At 38.1% G+C, this 26,975-nt stretch overlaps 1 protein-coding gene across 1 annotated transcript in view; it reads left to right on the forward strand.

The window, feature by feature from the left end:
* Nucleotides 1–26,975, forward strand: part of map4l (microtubule associated protein 4 like) — a 153,890-nt gene that overhangs the window by 14,295 nt on the left and 112,620 nt on the right. The window contains exon 2 of the mRNA XM_059344977.1: nt 20,617–20,810. Within this exon, the coding sequence (XP_059200960.1) occupies nt 20,627–20,810 (184 nt within the window). The 5' untranslated portion in view covers nt 20,617–20,626. The remainder of the gene's footprint in view (nt 1–20,616; nt 20,811–26,975) is intronic.

The raw sequence follows: 26,975 nt of genomic DNA on the forward strand, positions 1-26,975 counted from the left end.
GTTTTTTGGTAATTTTGCGTCTTTTTCTATAATTGTGCGTCTTTTTCTATAATTGTGTATCTTTTTTTCTGTCATTGTGTATTTTTTGGTCAATTTGTGTCTCTTTAAAGTAATTTAGTGTTTGTTTTTTTGTAATTTTGTGTATTCTTTTGATCATTTTGTGTCTTTTTTAAGTAATTCAGTTTTTTTCTGTCATTTTGTGTCTTTTTTTTAGTAATTTTGTGTCTTTTTTTTGGTCATTTTGATACTATAATGAAGACACGGGGACAGAAACTGTTCCTTGATGCAATATTGTCTTGTCCTGTTGAGTCTGTTGACATGGTGAAGTTGCTCTCCCACTGAGGTGACAATAATGTTGCTGCAATCTGTTGCAGGACCTTCAGTGCACTTTATTGTGCAGTAGTAATTTGTATTCATTATTGATGACCTCAGAGGATTATATAAGATAGCAGCGATCTGTTTGAAGCCAGTTTTACTGTCACAGTGGGATTTACAGGCCTGCCAGCATTTACTGTGTCTGACAGAATAAATAATCACTTGGAGAAAATGAAAATAAAAACAAGATTCTCACACTGGGGGCTTCGTCCACCTTCCTGCTGAATGGAAACCTCTTTCTCTGCTGCTACCATGGTGATCTTGTGTGGTTAAAAGTGAAAATGAAAGGCCTCTTACAAGGTTCACTCCCTCACACACTGATGTTTGTTGGCGAGACAGACCCAAGAATCACCAGGAAGCTCTCCACTGACTCAGCCCGAACAATGAAGCTGTTTTTGGGACACAGCAGAGTTTCATTGAGGGCTTTAAATAGTCACATCACCCTGAAGTAGACTGGGGACGTCACTGATGCTGGACACGTCCACAAAACAACTAGTAATATGTGACACCAGAACTTTAGCTAAAAACATGTTAGGTTTTGATTATGCTTTTATTTAGGTTTAACTTTTTTAGCCAAAACAAAGAAATGTTTCTCATCATTGGTCGTATACAGAAGGCTTTGGACAATGGATTTTTAAGGAAGATACCTGTATAGATATGTAACGATACACATAACTTACCAACAACATGGTCTCACAGAAATCCGTGAAATAGCCACGGATTTCACTTAACTCAAAATCCATGGAATAGCCACGGAATCGCTCAAATTTCTGTGAAACTGACACAGATTTTGCTACAATGCAAGTTAATGACAGTCATATCCTGTGGCTATTCCAACATACAAAGTGATTATGTACATTCACTGAGTGAAGATTTAGAAAATAAAACATATATTTCTCGCTAGAAATCTTATCAAAATCCATTTTTATGCAGAAACTAAGTCAAAATATTGATTTTTCACTAAAAATGAGAGAACTGTCCGCCATGTTTTTTGTTCTGACCGCCGGGACCTTGAAAGTCACGTGACTTGGAACAAACCAATAGCCACGGGATATGACTGTCATTAACTTGTATTGTAGCGAAATCCGTGTCAGTTTCACGGAAATTTGAGCGATTCCGTGGCTATTCCACGGATTTTGAGTTAAGCGAAATCCGTGGCTATTTCACGGATTTCTGTGAGACCAGGTTGCTTACCAAGCAACGCAAAAATGCTAAATGCTAAATGGGGTGCACTTATATAACGCTTTTATCCAAAGCATTTTACACCACACACTACGCTCATTCACCCATTCAGACACATTCATACTGGTGTTAGGGGCTACCAGGGCACACTGGTGCCATTGGGAATTCATTCACACACCGATGAACGCAGCATCAGGAGCAATTTGGGGTTCAGTATCTTGCTCAAGGACACTTCAACATGTAGGTTGCCATGGTCAGGGATTGAACCACCAACCCTCCGGTTACTGGACGAACGCTCTACCAACTGAGCCACAGCTGGTTTGCACCAGCTATTTGTTGTTTTTTAGCTTTAACTTTTATAGCTAAAACAAAGACATGTTTCTTTTCATTGGTTGTATACAGAGGGCTTTGGACAATGGATTTTAGGAACAATCTTGACACAAATCCTTTACTTTTTTTTCTATAAACTATGCAATGGTACCACTGTTTGACCCCAATGTTCTCTTGTTTCGTGTTTCTGTACTGCAGTTTTTGGTGACATATACTGTAGAATATGTATTCTTTGGTGGTTTGTTGGTATGTTCGAATGAGGTTTCTTTCTTTTGGAACTTGATGTTCTGGTTTAGCTTCAGCTTTCTGTAGCCCAGAATTCAAAAGAGTACCTACACTGTAAAAATGTCCCGTTGTTTTGACAGAAAAATTGGCAGCTGTGGTTACCAGAATATTTCTGTAAAAAATACAGTACATATGTCAACATCTTTACAGAACAACTTGTACATTTTACATCCTTAAACTGTAGTAATTAAAAAAAAAACATTTTAAAGTTGTAGATTATACCGTCCTTTACTGCTAATTTAATCCAATCCACTTTATTTATACAGCACAATTTTAGCAAACACAAGGTTTCCAAAGTGCTGCACAAACAATAAATAACTCAATACAAAGAGATGAAGTAAACAGTAGAAGAGTAATTTAACAGGATGATGCTGCTTTTATTTATTAATTTATTTATTTAATTATTTATGCAAAATGTACATGCAGATTTTGCTTATTGTGCATTAAATACCAGTACATTAACATTCAGTTATTATTTATTGTACACTGAATACCAGTAAAAATGTATTTACAAGTTGTTCTGTAAGGTTGTTTACATTTGTACTGTGTTTTTTGCAGAATTATTCTGCTGCCATTTTTTTCCTGTAAAATCTACAGACACTTTTTACAGTGTATGAGTAAATCGTGGCATTTGTTAGTGATATGCATGTTCTTTTTGGAAGCAGTTAAAGCAACAAATACAGCGAGGAACCATATTGATTTTAAAAGCAGCCCTCCAACTGACCTGATGCACGTTAGAGACGATGAAACGGATCAAAGAGAGGAAAACAAAGGTCAGAGTCTCCTGCTGAGGGAGGAGGAGGAGATCCAGATCAGACCTGACATCAGACGCTAGAGTGGAGACAACCGGGGAGGGACGGCCGTGTGTCTTTTTGACGTCCTTCTCGTCCTCCATCAGTGTGTGTTTGTGGTTTGAAACAAGCAAAGGTCTTTTCTGTCCTGCTGATAGCAGAGATGGAGATGAGGGCTGACATCAGCCAGTAGAGTGGAGAGAAGGAAGGAGGAGGACAAAATGTCCCCCAACATTAAAACATGGAGTCTGCACAGGACGACAGCTTCACCACATCAGAGGAGAAATAATAAAACCACCCATCCAGCTTTTTACTGTCCTTTAATACAGGAGTTCTTCAGTGGAGACCCCCCAATCTAACATCATGTTGTCTCACTGAACACAATCTCACAGTTCAGATCAGACAAACTCAGTTGATACGACGATTTTTGGACAAATAATGAAGCAGACAACAACTAAAACATCTCTCTGTCTGTGCATTTTATATATATTTTTTTATATTTTATTGTTACTTTTAATCGAAGTCCTTTGCAGAGGCCGGCTCGTTAAGAAGAGTCACAGTTAGCTTCAGTTGGCTACAGTTAGCTCTGTAGCAGTACAGTGTGTATGTGCTAACAGGCTAACAGTTAGCTCTGTAGCAGTACAATGTGTATGTGCTAACAGGCTAACAGTTAGCTCTTTAGCCGTACAGTGTGTATGTGCTAACAGGCTAACAGTTAGCTCTTTAGCCGTACAGTGTGTATGTGCTAACAGGCTAACAGTCAGCTCTGTAGCAGTACAGTGTGTATGTGCTAACAGGCTAACAGTTAGCTCTTTAGCCGTACAGTGTGTATGTGCTAACAGGCTAACAGTTAGCTCTTTAGCCGTACAGTGTGTATGTGCTAACAGGCTAACAGTTAGCTCTGTAGCAGTACAGTGTGTATGTGCTAACAGGCTAACAGTTAGCTCTTTGGCCGTACAGTGTGTATGTGCTAACAGGCTAACAGTTAGCTCTGTAGCAGTACAATGTGTATGTGCTAACAGGCTAACAGTTAGCTCTGTAGCAGTACAGTGTGTATGTGCTAACAGGCTAACAGTTAGCTCTTTAGCCGTACAGTGTGTATGTCCTAACAGGCTAACAGTTAGCTCTGTAGCAGTACAGTGTGTATGTGCTAACAGGCTAACAGTTAGCTCTGTAGCAGTACAGTGTGTATGTGCTAACAGGCTAACAGTTAGCTCTTTAGCCGTACAGTGTGTATGTGCTAACAGGCTAACAGTTAGCTCTGTAGCAGTACAGTGTGTATGTGCTAACAGGCTAACAGTTAGCTCTTTAGCCGTACAGTGTGTATGTGCTAACAGGCTAACAGTTAGCTCTTTAGCCGTACAGTGTGTATGTGCTAACAGGCTAACAGTTTGCTTATGTTTACTGAGGGGGGGTATTGATACTTTTGAAAATGAGTGTCGTATCCGGATACAAAATTTTAGTATCGATACTTTTTTGTGAATTGATACTTTTGACAACCCTAAAACACAGTCAGAGGAAGCGGTGAGATGAACAGATCCAGGATCATTTCCTGCATCCTGTACTCTTCTCCTTTTACCTTCTTTATTGTCTTCTCTCCTCCTTCACCTCCTCCAGGAGTTTTTTCTGCAGCTCATCTCCTTTGTGCAGACTTGTTTCCTTGATTATCTCTCACTGTGAAGCAGCACACTGCCACATTTGACAGACTTGCGCAGTTATTTATCGGCCCTTTGAATAAGCTGACTGTCTGCACCTTCCTCTCATTTACTGACGCCGCGTGGAAGTGTGTGTGTGTGTGTGCGTGTATGTGTGGATTGGCCGACACAGTGTGTTGTCAGCAGTAATCTAAACTGCTGCTCATCAGAGAGACAGTGTGTGTGTGTGTGTGTGTGTGTGTGTGTGTGTGTGTGTGTGTGTCGGGGCTTGTGCCCGTCAGGGAGGAGACAGCGAGGAGCTGCTGAGTCACCATGGCGACTGGCTGGGCGGCCATGACAGGATTCTGTTAACACGTTCGATGCCACGAGGCTGAAAAACACGTTTCTAAGTCACAGCCTTGTTTGTTTGTTTGTTTGTGCATTTTCTTTTATTTCCCTCTTTGTCCTCAGTGTTCAGTCACAGAGGAGGATTATTTTTCATCCATATAAAGTAAAATAAATCATTTCCATCCTCCTGCTGTGAGTGTCTTTGTTGTAAAAAGAGAAGAAAAGGAGAAAAGCAATATGGACGCTCTCCAGCATTGCTGCAGCCTCGTAGCTTTAAACAGACACAGTAACTCTGTAGTTTTGTTCTATTTCCTCCATGTCTGACTCCTTCCATCCTGCCTGTATTCACCACTTAAAACATGTTTAAATACCATGTTGGTATATTTTTTCACCTATATGACCTGATAATAATAATTGATTTTTTATTCTGACTTACTGGATCAACATTTAGAACCAAAAAGAACCAAAGAAAAACCAACATAAATGTGATCTTGTGATTGTGTGTGTGATCCTGTCATCAACTCTGGTTTTTATTCTAGTGGGACTCCATTTGATTTGGCTCTGGTGTGTTTAGCCCAACAATTTTGGTCATTTTGTGTCTTTGCAAGTTATTTTGTGTCTTTTTGTGTCTTTTTTTAGTCTTTTTTTAGTCTTTTTGTGTCTTTTTAGTTATTTTGTGTCTTCTGTGTCTTTTTTTGGTCATTTTGTGTCTTTTTGGTAATTTTGTGTCTTTTTTAGTCCTTTAGTCTAGCCTGGGTATACCCATACTGCCTTGCACGCTCAAATTTAATTTCGAACCTCCATCCAGTCTGGAAACCAGGAAGGATTCTTAGCCCTGTTTTAGGGATCCAATCACAGAGCGGGGAGGGACGGCAAGACGATGACGCGTACTACTCGGCACTTGGAAGCTTGTAGTTTTCCGGATCCAACATGGCTGCAGCAGACGCGAAACTCTCTTTAGCTGCAGATGGTGTTTTAAATAGTTTAGAGCGAAAGTTGAAAGGCAAAAGGTCTCTCGGCGGCTCCGCTGTCCCCCGGCTCGTAGCGAGATCACCGGTAGCGTGATCTGCTGCAGCCATGTTAGATCCGTAAGAAAACTACAAGCTTCCAAGTGCCGAGTAGTACGCGTCATCGTCTTGCTGTCCCTCCCCGCTCTGTGATTGGATCCCTAAAACAGGGCTAAGAAAGCCGGTCTCGCCGGTGATCTGGCTACGAGCCGGGGGACAGCGGAGCCCCCAGAGACCCCCAGCAGCTTGTTTATTGCCCATAAAATCAGTGGATGTGTGTGGCTGAATGACATGAGGGGGAATAAAGCGTGAAAATAAATAATCTTGCAGAAAGCGAGAACTGGAGAAGCAAAGCAGCAGCAACACTCACAGACACACACACAACAAACATCCATTTCTGTTGCTCTACTACGTCATCTGGTATAACTGATCTGATTGGCTAAGAGCTACCTACAGACGCTTTGATAGACATTCTAAGCGTCCAATAAACGGCTCTGGAGGATCGTAAACCACACCTCCTCTACGGAGAAATGAACGGCTGGTTCCCAGACCACATCTCATTTGAGATTAGTCTGGTGTTAGCCGGGCTACCTTTAGTCCAACATAAAACGTGATTTTGAATCTTTATTTTTAACTTTCAAAACACTATCATGCTCAATAAAGAATTTTAAATGTGTCAAATGTGACCAAAGGTGTCAAATCTACCATATAAGAGGGTTCCATCCAGTTCTATCATTTGATACTAAATCTATTTGAGCTTGTCTCCAGTTTTACTTGGTATATCATCATCAAACTGAAACTGGCCTCATGGAGTTTACAGCCAGAACTTTAGAGGTAAATGTACAGTAGGGCTCCACGCTGCTTTGTTTTCTAGCTTTTCCAAGTCTGGATTATTTGGAGCTTTTGGACACTCCACAGGGTTAAACAGATTGTACTGACCTTAGCGTAGCTTCCAGAGTGGACGTCTCTGAGCTCACTAATGGACTCTCAGGCACATTTCAGCTGTCTGATTGTTAGCTCTAACTAAATCAGTCGAGTCATTTATCCTCAGCGTCTAGCGGCGTGTCGTCGTCGTAGACGTTGACACTAAAAGGAGCAGTTCGTCAGTTTGGGAAGTACTCTTTTTTTAGATTAAATTGATATTGATCTTTACATTTAAGTGTCAGTCTTAAAGCTGCACTTGGCGACTTTGCACATTAATGACAAGGAAAGTCATAAATCAGATAAAGTGGAGCTGTTAAACTAGATTTGATCAGTCATTACTGGACACAGATGAAAAGCCAGATGTCATGAGGGGTCTGACAAGCAGTTCTAGTGCAGTATTTCCTTTTAGCTCTGTTTCTGTCTGACTGTGTCTGCATGTTGTTTGGTGCTGAGCAGGAAGCATATTGTTGTTTTTATTTATGCTACCTCAGTATCTTATTCTATTGTATTTTATTGTATTTTATTGTACTGAATACCGGATCTATATAGAGGGCTTCTTACACCTATTTTCACTGAAAATGGAATGGACCTTATGAGAGTTGTGAGAATCAAGGTTATAATAGTTTTGTTTTTTTCATTTGGTTTAGTTTTAATTTCGTTGTGAATTTTTGTTTTCAAATTCAGTCAGTTTTAATTGGTTTTTAGAGTGAGTTTGCTAGTTTTAGTTTAGTTTTTGTTAGTTTTAGTTTTTTGTAATGGGCTATGTGTTGGGTGCCAGATTCAAAGAGGTCATAGTCAATTTTGTCTTTATTTCCTTTAGTTTATCCATCTCAGCCCCAATAAGGTTATTAACTCTTACAGTTCTGGGTGTTTTGTATTTTGGTTGAGTGTAGATATACCAGTCTCACTAAACATATTCACCATGTGTTCCTGCATGTTCACTAACAGAATCCTCTTTCTAATAGAAACTCTGGATGATGCATGAAAAATGTTGACAAAGACGAAAACGAAAGACATTTTCACTATAATTTTAGTTAGTTTTGTAACCGTACAGTTTCAGTTAGTTATCTTTTTTTTTTTTTAAACTCTCGTTTTTATTTTAATTTCAGTTAACGAAAATGTTTTTCAATTCTAGTTTTCGTTATTTTGTTAGTTTTTGTCAATTATAAAAACCTTGATGAGAATGAACCAAAACAAGTAAGGAGCTAATTGTCATTGGATCCAGCAAATATTAATGAGAGCAACTTTAAGATGAGCAGCTGTAATTACCTCTTCAGTCAGAATATTTACTTGTACTTGAAATGAGTGGTTATAATTGGCAATAGAGACAGAGCACCAAGAGTCATCAGTGTTTCCTCTAGGACTTTTTCAGCAGCGGGGGTAAAGAGTTATTTGTCCCCATGGATGGTGTGGCGTGTAAATATCAATCAACAATTTAGAAAGTATAAAAAATGACACTTGACTGCAAAACAAGCTTTAGAACCAGTGAAGAGCACATGGATGTGTTCTCTGTCAAATTAAGACGCCTTAAATAAAACACAGAAGAACCCTTATTCTCCTTTACAATAATTCTCTAAAATATGCAATGATTAAGATGGAATAGTGGCATTAGAATGTGCAAGAGGCACCAAATTTAGGTTTTTAGGGCAAAAATGTTCCCCAGATTTATGTATTTAAGTTGCTGTTTTCACTACTGTTTTGTATACTATTTTATTTAAAAATAATGTAAAAATAAATGGCTTGAATCTGCTGTATTTATTCTTTTTTTTTTTATTACAAATGTTTTAACCTGAGCCAGGCCTTACCACAATGATAATCATATCACAGTCATGCAGGTGTAGGATGATATTTTTTTTTATAACATACTGGTATCGGATCGGTTCTCGGTTTCGGCCGATACCCACAGCACAAGTATCGGTATCGGAATCGGTATCGGGACGGAAAAAATGGTATCAGAACATCTCTAGTCTGGACAGATATGTGAACAGCAACTTGGCTGATGGAAGCCAGTTATTCAAGCTGTATATGGAAGCTATTATCATCCAAACCAAGCATCCACACCTCTCGATAGATTCCCTTTTGTTTTTCATCCATCTTTGCATATTCCAGTGTGCACAAATTATATAGTTTATCTAATACATGTCCAGAATCAGCAGTTCTTATAGAGCAGCTCAGCAGTCCGTCTGTAAAGATGCAGTGCAGCTGGTTTTAGAGGTGAACGGGTCATTTTCTACATGTGGTGTTGTCGTGTTTCAACATTATATTGTGAAGTTATACACCAGCACACACTCTCACCTTTAAGACCTTCTTGAACTTTTAAAGTGATACTGCTGTGTCAGTTTCACTATTTCAGCAATAAAAATAGGTTTTTGGTAGCTGTAATTTTCTTGTTAGATTGTGTTCAGGCCTGCTGCAAGTTTTGCTCCTCTATTCTAGAATTTACGGTTAATTCTAAATAAAATGCCATCAAATGTGACAGATCTTTGATTTTTTTTCCAGTAATGGGTTTCTCCATTATCTGTGGAAGTCACATGATAGGCAGGTAGTTAACATTAAGTTGGATTCACCTTTTACAGGTTTTTTTTGAGACATCCACCATGTCCTGCAAACTCATTTCAGCCTGTTTTTGCTCTACGGTTGATACGAGTTGGCTTTCCAGCTGAGCCACAGGTCAGCTGAGCTCAGTAATGAGTCACAGTACAATATGTAAGTCTGTGCCAGTGATGTAACATCAGTGATTGGAGAGCTGGTTGGCCCCGGGGAGCTGCTCCCTCCTGGAAATTAATAAAGGAATCAAAACAGAAATCTCCGGTTGGTTATGAAAACATTATTGCCACAACATAAAAGGAGATTCCTAACCAGTTTTCCCAACTCATGATCAGTGGTGGAAGAAGTATTCAGATCCTTTACTGCAGTAAAAGTACTAATACCGCACTATGAAATTACTCCACTGCAGAAAAAGTCCTGCATTCCAAAAATTGCTGAAATAAAAGTACAAAAGTATCAGCATCAAAATGTACTTTAAGTATCAAAAGTAAAAGTACTCATAATGCAGAATGGACCAACTCAGATTTTTCATTTATATTCTACATATATTATTAAGTTATTTGTATTGAAGCATTTATGTAAACAGGATTTTAGAAGATATCACTCATTTATACTACTTTATTACTGTTATACTCACTTTAAAATTTATCATGTTTTTATGTTAAATCTCGACCTGAAAAGTAACTAAAGCTGTCAAATAAATGTAGTGGAGTAGAAAGCAGTGTTGTAATCAAGACCACCTAAACTAAGACCAAGACAAGACCAAGACCATGGTGTATCAAGACCAAGACAAGACCAAGACAAGACCAAGACCACAGTTTATCAAGACCAAGACAAGACCAAGACCACGGTTTATCAAGACCAAGACAAGACCAAGACCACGGTTATCAAGACCAAGACCAAGACCAAGACAAGACCAAGACAAGACCAAGACCACGGTTTATCAAGACCAAGACAAGACCAAGACAAGACCAAGACCAAGACTGCTGTCAGCTAAATGTAGTGAAGTAGAAAGCAATGTTGTAGTCAAGACCACCTCAACTGAAACTAAGTCAATACCAAGACCACAGTGTATCAAGAACAAGACAAGACCAAGACCACGGCAGAGCGAGACCGAGTCAAGACCAGTCCAAGCCGTCTCTGTTAGCGTTGCTTTGCAGAATTTACAAGTTGCTGTGTTTTCCTTTTTTTGTTGTTGTGCACAAAAAATCTTTGTGGTTCAGGGAACCAGATTTTATTCCAGACGAGTTGTCTGACATCTTCTCCTGTCATCACAGGACCTTTAGAGGGTGACAGCCGTTAACAGTGGCAACAATTTCAAAGGATATATGAGTCATGTTATTGTTGAACTCGAACCAATACGATTTACGCAAAATCACAGTAATGATATTAACAAGTAGATCCAAAAATGCACAGTTGTGGTCTTGACCGGTCTTGAAATAAAATCCAGAGTCCGCTTTGTCTGAGACCGAGACAAGACCGAGTAAAAATGCAGTTGATTCTGAGACGAGACAGAGACCTTCAGAAAGTGGTCTCGAGACCAATCTCGAGTACCACAACACTGGTAAAAAGTACAATATTTGCCTCTAAATGTAGTGGAGTAGAATTCTAGGGTTACATAAAATGGAAATACTCAAGTAAAGTACAAGTACCTCAAAATTGTACTTAATTAATCAAGACCAAGACAAGACCAAGACCAAGACAAGACCACGGTGTATCAAGACCAAGACAAGACCAAGACAAGACCACGGTGTATCAAGACCAAGACAAGATCAAAACAAGACCAAAACAAGACCAAGACAAGACCAAGACCAGGGTGTATCAAGAACAAGACATGACCAAGACAAGACCAACTTAAGTTCAGAACTTGAGTTACATTCCACCACTGCTCATGTTAATATGAAAAATAAGTTTATGTCTTTAGTCAAAAATAGTGTTAGGACTGTATTTTGTAGCAGTGGCGTCTTCCGGCTCAGTATACTCATGATAAATTCATGTTCATTCAGCCTCGAGGCTGACGGACAGTGAAGCACATCACAGCACTTTCAGTTTTTCTCAGCAGCTCTGAAATCAGTGAAGGACAGCGAGCGGCCAACGCTGCAGCTCTCAGTTCTGTTGTCCAGCCGAATGGAGGGTTCACACACAGTTGAAAAGAAAGATAGACAGATAGATAGAGAGAAAGAGAGAGAGAGAGAGAGAGAAGGAGAGAGGGAGGGTGGGAGGGTGGGTTGGAGAGAATAACAGGGTGCGTTTGTGCTCATGCATCCAAAAATAAATGTCATCAAGAGGAAGAGACTTAGTCTATATTTGATTTGATTTTGGTTTGTATCACCAGTGACTCAGTAACATAAAGGTTGTCTCATTTAGGTTAAATCAGCTGTTCACAAGCAGTCGTTGTCGTCTGGATCATGAAGAAGCTTACAGTGCATCAAACTGATGCAGAAAGTCTATGTCATGGGTCTCAAACCTACGGCCCGCGGGCCAATTGTGGTTGTTGTTACGATATTTTGTGGCCCCCACCTTGATATGAAGGTTTAATGTGAGTTTCATATGAATGGCACTTTACTGTGTTGTGTGTGGAAGGTCCCTTTAATTACTTTTTTGGTCATTTTGTGTCTGTTTTTGGAAATTGGGTCTTTTTTAAATAATTTTGTCTTTTTTTTTAGTAATTTTGTGTATTTTTTGGTAATTGTATGTCTTTTTGGTAATTTTGTGTTGTTTTTAAATAATTTTGTGTCTTTTTTTGGGTCATTCTGTGTCTTTTTTCGTCATTGTGTCTTTTTTAGGTAATTTAGTTTTTTTCTGTCATTTTGTGTCTTTTTTTGGTTATTTTGATACTGCCTCCAGCGGCCCCCAGGTAATTTGAGTTTGAGACCCCTGCTCTATGTGTTTAACCCTTTGATGCACAACATGAGTCAAAAATGTCCCGTGTTATTTCATGCTCACTCAACTGACGTCACTCACTAACCTCGCGACAGCTGCCACCTACAGCACCTGTAGTAGCTACTGCGGGTGGCAGTTATCGCGAGGCTAGTGACAGAGCTCAGAAATAAGAAAACGGCATTTTTCCGTCATTGTCCCAGAGCTATAAACTGTAAACACAAAGCCAGTTGTGTGTAGTTTGAGTTTAGATATGAAACACGCTTTAAGTAGAGCATAAAAGACAGTAGTTTCCACCAAACAAAAGTTTGCGGTGGCACCGCACATTCTCACGGCAAGTTCACTTTTCATACATGGGGCGTATGCGGGAAAAACTGTTTTTGTACGTTGACACACAAGGCCCTGGCTGTTGTACATTCAGTCAGCTTTGGACAATAAAAATCACAAAACATCTGGATGATGGAGCATCAACACAAAAAATATCATCCAGCAAATCTCTCATAGATCTTTATGGTACAGTTTTGTATCTCAGTCTTTGGCTGTTGCGTGTTTGTGTTTGTGTTTGTGTGTGTGTGTGTGTGTGTGTGTGTGTTTGTGTGTGTGTGTGTGTGTGTATGTTGCGTGCTAGCTGCCAGTGTTTTGGAGGATCAGGTGATTATGTAGCAGAAGGCTCAGAGAGGTGGTGGACGCCGGTGCAAAGGATTGTGGGTGCAGAGAGTTTTAATCCCCCAGAGTGCAACAGCTGTCTCACCCAACAACCCCTCATCATCATCATCATCATCATCATCATCATCATCGTTCGTCTCATGTTACCCCCCCCCCCCCTCTTTTTACTTCCCATCAGTTGCATCATAATTCTTCTGTTTAACATTCATATATTGAGTTGAGTTGACCAAACTTGCTGTTTCTTTGTGTGTTGCATCAATAATCGCATCATTATAGAATTTCATCTTTCATTTAAAACCCAAAGAACAGAACACAGTTTACCATTATAAATACGGTGCAACTTTTATCTAATATTACGGTAAAATTATATTAGCGCTGTTGATTTCACGTTTAAGATTGTCATTTTATTCCATATTGTATAGTAAAAAATAAAAAGTTTTTCCATCAAAAGAAACGCTGTTCTGCCATATAATTGACAAGAAAATACTTTATATAAATGCTGCATAAATTAAAGATTTTACCTTTAAATATTACAGTATATTTCTGTTAGAGATATGGTGTTTATTACGTTTAACAGTGAGAAAAAGTACTTTTTACCAAAAATAAATGCAAATTACAGTGATGTTTGTGTATATATTACAGTATATTTTGTTGCAAACACATTGCCTTTCTATTTTACAGTAGAGTAATGTATTTTTTTAAAGACATTTTTTATACATTCACGGTGCAACTGAATTAACCCATTTATAATTTTATGGTCTTTTACTGTCATGGTTTAGCTTTTACAATGTAATAATTCTTAAAATGTCTAAAATCCAATAATGAACAATGAATTTAAATGTCTAGAATTCTCTTAAAATTTCATGACATGTCTTAAATACGGCTTTGAAGGGCTTAAAAATGTATTAACGTTCCTTTTTTTAAAAACAAATCCATAAAGTTTAGTCTCTCTTGTAAATGTTTGGATTTTTGAGGATGCTAAAACATAACGGTCAGAATTTGAGCTGTGAATAAATTCATATGCTTTGCAAGTAATTCCTTGCCTCTGATTTTCCTTCATGTCTTTTTATACTTTTTTGTCAGTATGAATGTGAACTGGGTCTTAAATTGTATTTATTATGGTCTTTAAAAAGTACAAACAAGTCTTAAATTTGACTTGTTGAAACCTGCAGAGACCCTGATTAAAAACAAAGGTGTAAATGACTAATTATCATCAATTACATCATTGGCAACTAGTTTTGAATATTTATATATTCTTATCGAGAACGTCCACCAAATGTTGCACCCTGAAATAAAATAAAAATATATAAAACCAAATTTTGAGGGGAATGCTGTTATCCATTTACAGAACTTTAAAATGCTTGCATTGCTTAAATAAAGTAATTAAAAGGATATGAAAGTATCTCGTTCATTCAATTACTAAAACTTTAATTTATATTTATGATAATTTATTAATGTAAACAGAACATATTGTCAGGACTCAGATGCAACTTAAAAGCACCAGGTGAACACAGACTATTGGAACACATGGAGGGAAGGGAGCACCAGGTGAACACAGACTATTGGAACACATGGAGGGAAGGGAGCACCAGGTGAACACAGACTATTGGAACACATGGAGGGAAGGGAGCACCAGGTGAACAGACTATTGGAACACATGGAGGGAAGGGAGCACCAGGTAAACACAGACTGTGATTAGGGGAGACAATCAGACAGATGACACACGGGGAAGGGCAAGTGACCTGAAACTAGAGTTCCTATTTCAAAAGAAAACAGGAACTAACAAGACCAGAACACAAAATAAAACACCACCTCACCGTGGTGTGACACATATTTGGTTCCCAGATCGGATCGGGCAGTGACAGGAGTTTTGCTGAGGAACATTCTTTCATGTATCCCATTAATCTAAAGGTGATACAGAGTTATAGCATCAGATACAAACTGAATGTCCTTGTCTATCATATTCATTACATTAATAATTAAAACAGAAATCTGCTATTGGGAGTAATGAGAGGCAGAGCGGGTGAGGGAGGACAAAGCCCAGCAGCTCCAGGCCACTGAATACTGTGGCTTATGAAACCTCTCCAATGGAGCGATAAATATTGCAGAATAATGCGCTAAGAGGCTATAATAGAGGATGGGAAGCCTCTGTTTGGGATTGGTTCGTTTTGTACTGAAGTGATGGAATTATTGAGTGCAATGTGAGAGAGAGTGCTGTGTGATTATAAGACAAAATGTGTGTCGTTAGGTAACCACAGTTTATAGGTAGATGTGTGTTTTAGAGAAGCATTAGAAGCAATAAAAACACTGTCAAAATAATCTGTTTAATTTAGGGTAAACTAAAAAATACAGTGAGTGGGTTTTCTACTGTAAATTTAAATGCAAATATCAGCAAAAACTGTATTTAGACTGAATAATCCCGTTATTTTAGGGTAATTGTGTCATTCATTCACACATCATGGTATTTCTCCATTATTTTTACATGAAAATGTGAAAAAAAATGCGTAAAAATATTTTACGCCCTATTTCTGATGTAATTTGACAGTTTTTTACTGTAATTTCTACAAACATTTTTTTACAGTGAAAGAAATAAACACATGCATGGAAATGAGTGAAAACAGAGAAGACTGTTGAAGAGGTAGAAACCAAAAGTGTGTGTGTGTGTGTGTGTGTGTGTGGATGTGTGTCTGTCTGTCTGTCTCTGTGTGAGTGTGTGTGTGTACTTGTACTCCAATCATAGTGAGGACCAGAATTAGTTCTTAACTAACTGAGTGAGGATATTTTTGTGAAGTGAGGACATTTCAGGTGGACCTCACTTCTTCAAAGGCCATAAAAATGTTTGAAGGTTTGGACTTGGTTTCAGTTTCAGGTTTAGGTTTAGGGGCTACAAATTCATTACATTAATGATGTGTTCTTAAAAAGATAGAAGTACAAGGATGCATGTTTGTGTCTTCTCGTCCGTCCTACATAGTGAGGACCATGGCTTTAACCAGCAAACTGAGGACGTATTTTCTTTAAAGGCCTGTTTGAGGGTTAAGACTTGATTTTGTGTGTGTGTGTGTGTGTGTGTGTGTGCGCGCCAGTATGTTACCTGATTTATTTCAGGGCTGTAGAACCTTCAGAAAGGGTGGTTATCACGTTGCATGTTCTAGTCTTGTGTCCCAACGATGTGCTATAGACAAGGCTGTGTGTGTGTGTGTGTGTGTGTGTGTGTGTGTGTGTTGTGTTAGGTGTTCACTGTACTGTGTCCTCTCCCTGAAACAATGGCCTACAGTTCCACTCAAGGCTGCTAACACTCTACTGTATGTCCTCATACTGGCTACTGGCCACAGTGTGTGTGTGTGTGTGTGTGTGTGTGTGTGACAGTTGTAAGACAATGACAGCTTGTTTGCTGGGAGGGTGGACGGAGGGACAAACAGAAACAAAGGACAGAGAGACAGAGGAGTTTGTTCAGGGGTCATGCTGTCTAAGTGTTGGGACGACTATTACAATATCCAACTGCAGGTGTATCCAACCAATGCTCCAACTTTACCATTGAGCTTAATACATTTAAAATATTTATATTAACAAAATTAATTTGACTGTGTTTGGGCCTATACTACACAGTAGGGCTGCACAATTTATCAAATTTTAATCGCAATCACGATTTTGGCCGCCATGATTAAATGAACCTGATCGTCGGTGATATTTCCATTTTAAAATGTGTCTCTCCAATCAACACTTTCTACACCACTAGTCCTCCAACCACCAGGGGGCGGGGCCGTTTTTCTCCCTGAAAACAGCCTGGTTGCTGATTGGATAGAACGCTAAGCAGTATGTGACGTAGTACTCGACGCCACAACAACACGCAACGTTTGTAAAAGCCAGAGAAGCAGTGTTGCCAACTTAGCAACTCTGTTGCTATATTTAGCGACTTTTCAGACCCCCTTAGTGACTATTTTTCCAAAAAAGCAACTGGCGATGTAGGATAAATCCATAGATGGATCCACATTGAAATGTAACCTAAGTACACAGGTGAAATATCAGATCATGGGAAAGGAAAACTTCTTGGACGAAAGACAGCATAGTGCATCCTGAGCGGATGCTCTGGTTGATACGATAACATTAGAATAAGAACATAATCTCCCAAGTGTACTCGCATATCAAATTATTGTCATAACAGGAAAGTACAGGACATTAAAACCTTAGTTACAAAGAAACAATGACGCACGAACTGAAGTGAAATTAGCTGGTCAGAGGCGTTGTCCCTCAGAGTTGTTCTGAACCTTGATGTGTTGTCATCTGTTTTTACTATCTGCCAATTAAATCCCGCACAAGGCTGTCATTCGAATTCTGGTCGTCAAGTGTTTTTCTTTAAAGATTTCCTACGACAGCGACAAGTCCAGCAACTTTTTCTGGTGTTATTGGAGACTTTTGGAGACTCGTTGACCCCCGCGGCTCATTAAGAAGAGTAAGAACGAGTGGAAAGCTGCACAGTCCTCCTGCAGCAGTCTCTCCCAGCTGCAGAGGGGAGGGGATGTTAGGTCAGAGAGGTTGGGGGTAGGGAGCTCAATGATTTTGTGATGTGTAATGCGTGCTAGTGTGTTCCTGTTTGAGGTGGTTAACATGTTAAAGAAGCAGGTTGAACAGTAGAGGATGACGGGTTGAACGATGCTTTTGTAAAGTAATAACAGGAGTTGGGGGGCAACAGAGAGGGCTTTGAGTTTGCGGATGGCAGAGAGTCTTTGTTGGCAGCGTTTATGTGAGTCCGAGGTATTTGATGGACTCCACGATATCCACGGATTCACCTTTAATCACAGTGGGGTTATGGGTGAGGTTGTGTGCTGAGCTGTGGGTGCTGGAGGTGCTGATGATCAGTTCTTTTTGTTTAGGAGCTAAAAAGTCCCTCAAAACAGCGTTCTAAGAACTACAATCATTCCTATGGGGCAGACATGATAAAAGGGGGTTCATCGGACTATGTTTAACCTCCTGTGACCCTGCGTCCTCACATGTGGACATTTCATTTTAGGTTTTCTGGACCTTATACTTAATTCTGCTTAACTATAACATGTTGTCCTCAGTAGTACATACTCTAGAAAAAGCACAATACATTGATCAGTGTACAAATCAGATGGTTGCAAGTCAATCAAAAGACAAACGTGGACCAGGTACAAAAGCTGATCAGATTTTATGCTTAAAACTTGCTTACTTGTGCTTAATAATGTTTGTAGTTTGATATTGAGAATGAATAGACTTACTATTGTTCAAAGAGAGGGTGTAAATGTAAGGAAATAAAAAGTTTTATACACTGGTGAATTAATTGTGTTACATAGTAAAATTAACCTTTTTTTCAAAAACTACTTCCTGTTCAAAGACAATGCTTGGTTTTTGTACTTATCAGGTCCTACAAATCCAAAATATCTAGGAGAAACTAACAATACATACCAAACGAAAGCTTGGGTCTTAGGAGGTTAAAAGTTTGGTTGGATTTTTGCAAATTATTGTTCTTTCATGCAATAAGACTGTCTTTTTTATTTCTGTCTGGCTTCATTAGCAGAAACAATCTTACTGGCAGCACACATGCAGCGTATGACTCACATCCAAACACTGGTGCCCATTGTTTCCAGTGTCAGTCCACTCACTGGTGGCATCTTGACGCCTGATATTGCGGGCAGCGGCGAGTCAATGCATGAGGATCCATTACCGGTCTGTTGGCCAGAACCAACTCTCCATCACAGTCTGCTCCTAGATCAGCAAAACCAGCTAAAACTACATGTCTGGTTTTGGGAATAAAAAGTAATTTATTTCTATTAAGAGGTTCATGGACGTTTATGCTGGAACTCTAGATACTTGATGGATTAATGTTAGCTTCATTTCATTACTTATTTAGAGGCCGTTGTGTTTTCACCTTTATTGACCAGTGCATCAGGAGAAGCAGCTCAATGATATTAAACAGCTGCTGTGATATCAGGAGGAATGCCAAGACAGCAGAGAAAATAAAATATTCCACCCTCTTAATGTCTTTCATTAATAAATTAGTATCATAAGTAATGAAAGTAGAATATAAAGATAGTCAGTTTGTTTTCTTTTGCTCACACAAAACGAGTGTACAGGTGACAAAATTTGATCAATAACCAACTTGCCTTCCAAAAATGTGTCTACATTCATATATTTTCAAATGTTATTATTGTTTAGACACTGTTTTGACGTTAAATATTAAATCTTGCATCCATTTTAAATATAATAATCCCATAAAATGGTTGATATCAGTTGTTATCAGACCCATATCATATATCATATACATATAATATGGAATAGAAGGGGTTTCATTTGGTTTTACTTACTTTTAATTTTTAGATGCTGAATCTATGTGGTTATATTTAGGAATAAAAAATATTTTTGTTTTGTTTAGGAACAAAAACTATGTGGTTAAGTTTAGGAACAAAAACTATGTGGTTAAGTTTAGGAACAAAAACGATGTGGTTAAGTTTAGGAACAAAAACTATGTGGTTATGTTTAGGAACAAAATCTATGTGGGTTTGGAACAAAAAAACTGAAAAATTCCTCGTAAACTGGTGAAAGTGCTTTGTTTTCTTCAGGAGCAACACACTGTGTGGTTAGGTTCAGGAAAAAAGATCATGATTTGCATTAAATACCTGAAAAATTACTTATAAGCTGGCAAAAATACATTGTTAGGTTCAGAACATAAAACTACATGGTTAGGTTTACAAAAAAAGATCATGGCGTAGATTTCATAACCTTACATTACTGAACATCTGGACTCTAACGGATATAAAAATGACTTATAAAGTGATTTTTTTTCATTTCACAAGTCCCACTGGATGTGTTTTCCGGTGTCTAATCTACTAAGGCCACTCAAGGTTGCCGCCTAACAGTAAATGTTAAAATAGCAGAACAATTAATGGGTAAATAACTTGTTGAAGTACTAGTAGGTGTAGCAGACCCCATATCTATGAGACAGATAACAACTGATAATGGCCATCATGTGATACACCCAGTTACTACGTCATGAAGTTAATATACAAGCATACATGTCCCACTAATCTGAATTAAAAGTGGGTAGAGAAAGTAGAACAGTGGAAGCAGAAGTAGAGACGAAAGAAAATTTGTTAACATATATTTACGTAAGAAGAGACAAATAACTTCAGCAATGTGTTAAAGTTACACGATAACACATAAAAACCAAGCGTAAATTGACCGTATAGGCAATACAATTATTTATAACATGAACTCCATTTTTGTTTTGCTTACATCATGCTAGGCACTGTATAAAACAGTTAGGAGCCAAAATTAGAAGAACCAATCAGGAAGGAGCATGATTCGTTCAACAATGAGTGATTTCACATGCACACAGTTTGAGATTGCAGCTCATATCCTGTTGAGGTTTGTATTCAGGATACGTCAGTTTCTCTCTTTGTTTCTGTTCTTGGTCTATCGTCTATAAATTGTGTGAACTAGGCTGTCACGCCATTACTCAGCTGACTCAACAGGCTTGTAAAAGGTGTGAAGTGGTCTGTCTAATAGAAATAATAGCTGGGAGGGTCTCTGGAAGGAAGACGTTGAAGGTTTCTGTATGACTCACAGGAAACGTTATTGTCAAACCAACCTGTGGAGTGGATCGTCACACCTTCTCCTTTTTCTCCCCAGCAACAGGACTATGGACCTGAGCCTGCGAGATGCTCTGGGTGGAGGTGGGGTCCCGGGCGGGGCCCCTGCCGAGGCCCTGCTGAAGAGAGACTTTGTGGCCTCTCTGGAGAAAGAGAGCTACGATGACAAGGTGGGAGAGAGCGTCTCCAAGAGCGACTACCGACCCTTACTGGACGGAAAGGACACCAAGAGCGGTGAGTCACTGTGAGCGTTTCTGCACAGACGAGAAGACAGAGTGATGTTTCATTTTCATTTATCCTTTATTTATTTTCTTGAGGAATCATTGAGGGCAACCCCTCATTAACAATGATGTCCAGAGTACAGAGAAAACACAAAACAGCACAGACAAAAACACATGCAAAAACATTAAAAACAGTTACAGTGAAAGGCAGAGTTATTGGTTATCATAGTTTTAAACTGGCCCAGAGTTATAATTGTGTTGAATTTGAGTGAATGTTGTCAGATGTTCCAGGTCGATGCAGCAGAAAAACTGATAGCAGTTATTTCCAAATTCAGTATTTGTCCAGGGAACCTTGAGCATTAATCACTAGAGCGATAGAAATTTTGTTTCTGTATAAGTATCCAATTTTTTGTTCTAATTTACTTGTAAGTATGTCAATATGAAATTTAAATGTGAGTTTTTGATCTAAGCAGACACCCAGGTATTTGTATTGTGGAACCTTTTCAATGCTGTGACCTGTTATAGTGGTAATATGGAGACATCTTCTGCAGTAATATGTCTGGCGCTTAAAAATGTCATGTATTTGGTTTTGTCTGAATTGAGAACTAATTTTAGATGGAGGAGAGAACGTTGTAGTTTGTCGAAGTGATGCTTTCCCTTAATGTGCTGCTGATCCCTGCAGGGAATCCCCTTTTACTGGAGGAAGTTAGAGCTGAAAAATGTATATTTTTACATCACTAAGCTTGACTTTAAATCATCTGGGTGAAATTGGCCTCGAGTTTCATGGTGCTTAACTTGCTGAAACAGACATTTGTATGTGTTCACTGCACTCTTAATAGACCATTTTAACTTCACTGTCCTCCTCCACATCTGCCCAAATCACACAACCTTGATCAACAGCTGGAGATGTTAAATCATGCAAGATCTCAAGATTACACAAATTGTAAGATTACAGAATCCTTCCCCAAAATAGGCAGAAAAACAAATCTACGAGTGGACACATTTCTGCCATTGCATGGCCCAACCCTGCTATCAGGAGAGATCCACCTATGAGTTGCTCCAGTTGCCAAGACAATGTAGCACACCATGAAACATTCTAGCCAGGAGGAATGAACAACTGTGTCAGCTCATCGGTGTGTTTGCATGAGAGCACTGAGATGGGTTGGCTTGTCTGGTATGTGGGTCTACGTCTGAGTTAGAGATGTAGAGGGATGGTGCGTTCATGTGCTGTCGAAAATCATTTACTAAGGTTAAGTTTGACGAGTAACCAGGTATAAATACGACCCTGATACCTGTCGACATGAGAAATAAGTGTAAAGTATATTAAGCTAGCAGATCTGCATTTGTCTTTCAACTCTGATGACATCACATAACGGCATAATTGGGGTTATTTTCTCATCCAACTATGTGGTTATGTTTAGGAACAAAAACTATTGCTGCAAAGTTTGTCTTTTTTCTGTTTCGTTCAGAAACATTTTTATCAGTGAAGCTTTTCTAAAGTTTGATAAAATGCTGCAGTTGTTGTCGTCCAACATGTTTGATATCAGCTAAGTTCAGTTTGACTGGATACTTTGTTGGTCAGTCTGTGGCTTTGACTCTCATTGTGGACAAATAAAAAGACTGAAGTGAGATGAATACACTGAGAATTTTCTCTCACAAAATGACCAAAAAGTCATAAAATAACCAAAAAAACCCAAACAAAATTCCTAAAAATGACACAAAATGACACAAAAATCTAAATTACTTTAAAAAAAGACACAAAATTACCATAAAAGACTTAAAAATTACCAAAAAGTACACAAAATTGCAAAAAAAAAAGACACAAAATGACAACAAAAAGAAAGACACAACAGTTATCGCTGCAAAGTTTGTCTTTTTTCTGTTGTGTTGGTCAGTTTGTGGCTTTGACTCTCATTGTGGAGAATAAAAAGACTGAAGTGAGATGAATAGACTGAGAATTTTCTTTGATTGGACAAAACCATTCTTGATTGAATTTAATTTTGTGGACACAAAATGACCAAAAAAACCCAAACAAAATTATTAGAAATGACACAAAATGACAAAAAAAACCTAAATTACGTAAAAAGACACAAAATTACCAAAAAAAGACATAAAATTACCAAAAAAAGACATAAAATTACCAAAAAAGACACAAAATTAACAAAAAAAGACACATAATGACCAACAAAAAGACACAAGTTATCGCTGCAAAGTTTGTCTTTTTTCTGTTTCGTTCAGAAACATTTTTATCAGTGAAGCTTGTTGTTTTCTAAAGTTTTATAAAATGCTGCAGTTGTTGTCCTCCAACATGTTTGATATCAGTTCAGTTCAGTTTGACTGGATACTTTGTTGGTCAGTCTGTGGCTTTGACTCTCATATTGGAGAATAAAAAGACTGAAGTGAGATGAATACACTGAGAATTTTCTCTTATTTGACAAAACTTGATTGAATTTAAACAGTTGCAGTTAAACAGTTAAATTTCAATATATTGTATCAATACTCACCATATCGCAAAATGCTTTAAATCACAACAATATCGCTTCGTGACTCAAGTATCGGGATAAAATCGTATCATTGAGCCGATACACTGATTCATACGTCTAGATGAGAGCCGAGCTGGGAGATCAGGAGAGAAGTAATATAGATAAGAGCTGCTGGAGGATTTGAGAGTTAAATAGAGCAGACACAAAAACCCTGCAGAGACAGAGACATGGAGTATTATATAGAAGGGTTTGTTCAGGGGTCGTTGGTGCTAATAATGGACTGAGAAGTTGTTTAGTCCCTCTGTGGGTCTGTACCAGTCAGTGTGTCAGTCTGTTTGTGTTCATGATACAGACAACTTTAGGGAACACAAATTAATTAATGATACGTTGTATTATTAAAGGCTCGTTTCCCATAAACCCTCTCATTTTGGGTTGCAGAGCGGTAAGGATTACAACCTGACTACTATTTTACTTCTAATTTTTGAGGCTGAATGATTTAAGGGAAAGTTTTCTGGATTGTGAATCATTTTAAATGTTTTCAGCACATTAAATGGCCGATATCAGTTGTTATCAGACCCAGATATATGGAATAGAAAGGGTTTCATCATATTAAGATGCTGAAACTATGTGGTTATGTTTAGGAACAAAAACTATGTGGTTATGTTTAGGAACAAAAACTATGTGGTTATGTTTAGGAACAAATACTATGTGGTTATGTTTAGGAACAAAAACTAAGTGGTTATGTTTAGGAACAAAAACTACGTGGTTATGTTTAGGAACAAAAACTATGTGGTTTATTTCAGGAACAAAAACTATTTGGTGAAGTTTAGGAACAAAAACTATGTGCTTATGTTAAGGAACAAAAACTATGTGGTTACGTTTCGGAACAAAAACTATGTGGCTATGTTTAGGAACAAAAACTATGTGGTTAAGTTTAGGAACAAAAACTATATGGTTAAGTTTAGTAACAAAAACTATGTGGTTACGTTTAGGAACAAAAACTATATGGTTAAGTTTAGTAACAAAAACTATGTGGTTACGTTTAGGAACAAAAACTATATGGTTAAGTTTAGTAACAAAAACTATGTGGTTACGTTTAGGAACAAAAAATATGTGGTTATGTTTAGGAACAAAAACTATGTGGTTATATTTAGGAACAAAAACTATGTGGTTAAGTTTAGGAACTGGTTAAAATGTTTTTTTGTTTTGCTTAGGAGCAAGCTGGTTAGGTTTATAGCTACCGAAACCAGTTATCAGCCATGCAGAAAACATAGCCCACAGCTTAATTATGCACGTACCTTAATATTAACATTGTGTCTCTTTTAATGGAGTGAAAAAGCTCTTTTACATTTAGATTTTGATATAAAATATCTCTATAAAAAGCTCTTTAGTCAGAGAAAGCTAGTTCCTGACTGATGATCTTTATATTAAAGGTTATTATAATGTAGTAATAATTACATATGTTGAATTTAACATACGTGGCTTTAACAAAGGCTTTTCATTCATTCGAGATCATGTGATTTTTGTTAGTATCACTGCACAGAATATGGCGTGTATATGTGTGTGTGTGTGTGTGTGTGTGTGTACTTGTACTGCAATCATAGTGAGGACCAGAATTAGTTCTTAACTATTAATTAAAGGACATTTTTGTGAAGTGAGGACATTTCAGGTTGACCTCACTTCTTCAAAGGCCCTAAAAATGTTTGAAGGTTTGGTTTCAGGTTTAGGTTAGGGTCTACAAATTCATTACATTAAATATGTGTCCTCAAAAAGATAGACGTGCAAGAATTTGTGTTTGTGTCTTCTCGTACTTCCTACATAGTGAGGACCATGGCTTTAACTAGCAAACTGAGGACACTTTTTCTTTAAAGGCCTGTTTGAGGGTTAAGACTTGATTTTAAGGTTCACACAAGGATGTGTGTGTGTGTGTGTGTGTGTGTGTGTGTGTGTGTGTGTGTGGTTTAAAGATTAAGTGTAATTGCTTCAACACGTCCCTGTCTAGACTTACATTAGCTGACTGTCTTTCTCTGTCGTTCTCTCTCAGACTGATTCTCTTTAGTTTTCGGCCTTTTCTTCGTCTCTTCCAGCCTCCGTCTCATCTCGGCTCTCACTATATATATATATATATATATATATATATATTTCTCTCTATTTCTTTTTCCCTTCAGCCTTTTCATTTATTTTTTGCCCCTCTCTGCACCACACACATTGTCTCTCAGTCTTCCTCCTCCTCTTCCTGTCATTGTTGCGCTGTGTCAGCCTGGAGACACTGCTGTATTAGCATCATTAGCATCAGCACACACACACACACACACACACAATTAGCAGCCAGCCTGTGGTGCAGTCTAGTCCGATGAGTTGAATGTGAACCTGTCAGTGTTTGACACGCGACCGTCCACAGCTGTACACTGTAAAAAAAAATGTAGAAATTACAGTAAAACACTGTCAAACTGCATCAGAAATAGGGCGTAAAATTAAACCTTTTACATCATCGTAGTAGACACTTTTAATGACTGTAAATCAAAGAATAGCATAAAACTTTAAATTCTACTGTCATAAACTCAATTTTTTGATTAAAATGACACAATGATACGTTGGACTGTTGTTTCCCGTGTTTTTTCAAAATAAGGGTATTTGCAGCGCAGCGTCACATTTCATGAGATTGTGACGCTACACTCATGTTTTTTGCCGTGGTGGTGTGCCACAATTAATTCCCTGTAGAGGTAACCCTGTATATGATATATTTATTATTCATTTGCTTGTATATAAGGTGACATGGAAACAATTCAACGTACACACTTTTCAATATGTGACTGTTGTTGTGCAGAACATATGATAATAATGATAAAATAAAGACAGAGAGTCTGCAGAGATGATTATTAATATAACATCTAAAGATCAGTTTATTGGCTCTGGATGTCTTGATACCACGTCACATGATGATCATAATGTTTATATACAGGACTGATCTCAGATCCATCATGTTAATGTTCTGCCACCAGGGTAAAGATGGAGATCAGACAGTGACATGGATCAGAGATGGATCAGATCTGATTGATTGATTTGATATTGATGATGATTAACACAGATGGCAGCTGTGTGTTATGTTTTTTTTCTTTATGATAAACCATCAGGCAGAGTCTTTGACACGTCCACACACAGCTGGTGTGATAGAGATGCAGGCCCTCCGGGTGTGTGTGTGTGTGTGTGTGTGTGTGTGTGTGTGTGTGTGTGTGTGTTCTTGTTCGTCCTACATAGTGAGGACCGGAACACGTTTTTAACCAACAGAGTGAGGACATTTTTGCAAAGTGAGGACATTTCAGCCGGTCCTCACTTCTTTAAAGGCTTTTTTTTTTTTAGATTCCAGACTTTGTTTTAAGGGTTAAAGGTTACATGATAATGATAATTAACAGAAACTGTATTGTGTGGTTACAGAACTAACTAAAATTATAGTGAAAATGTCCTTCGTTTTCGTCTTTGTCAACTTTTTTCATCCATAATGAAGATGGATCAGACAAAGGAAATAAAGGCAAAATTTACTGTGACCTCTTTTAATCTCCCACCCAACAAATACCCCATTACAAAAAACTACAACTAATAAAAAATAAACTAAAACTAAAGCATTTAAAAAAAAAATTATTAAACTACAACCAGCAAACTCATTAAAACTAACTGGATTTGAAAACAAAAATTAA

This window comes from Centropristis striata, chromosome 11 (assembly GCF_030273125.1).
Source record: "Centropristis striata isolate RG_2023a ecotype Rhode Island chromosome 11, C.striata_1.0, whole genome shotgun sequence".
Taxonomy (NCBI): domain Eukaryota; kingdom Metazoa; phylum Chordata; class Actinopteri; order Perciformes; family Serranidae; genus Centropristis; species Centropristis striata.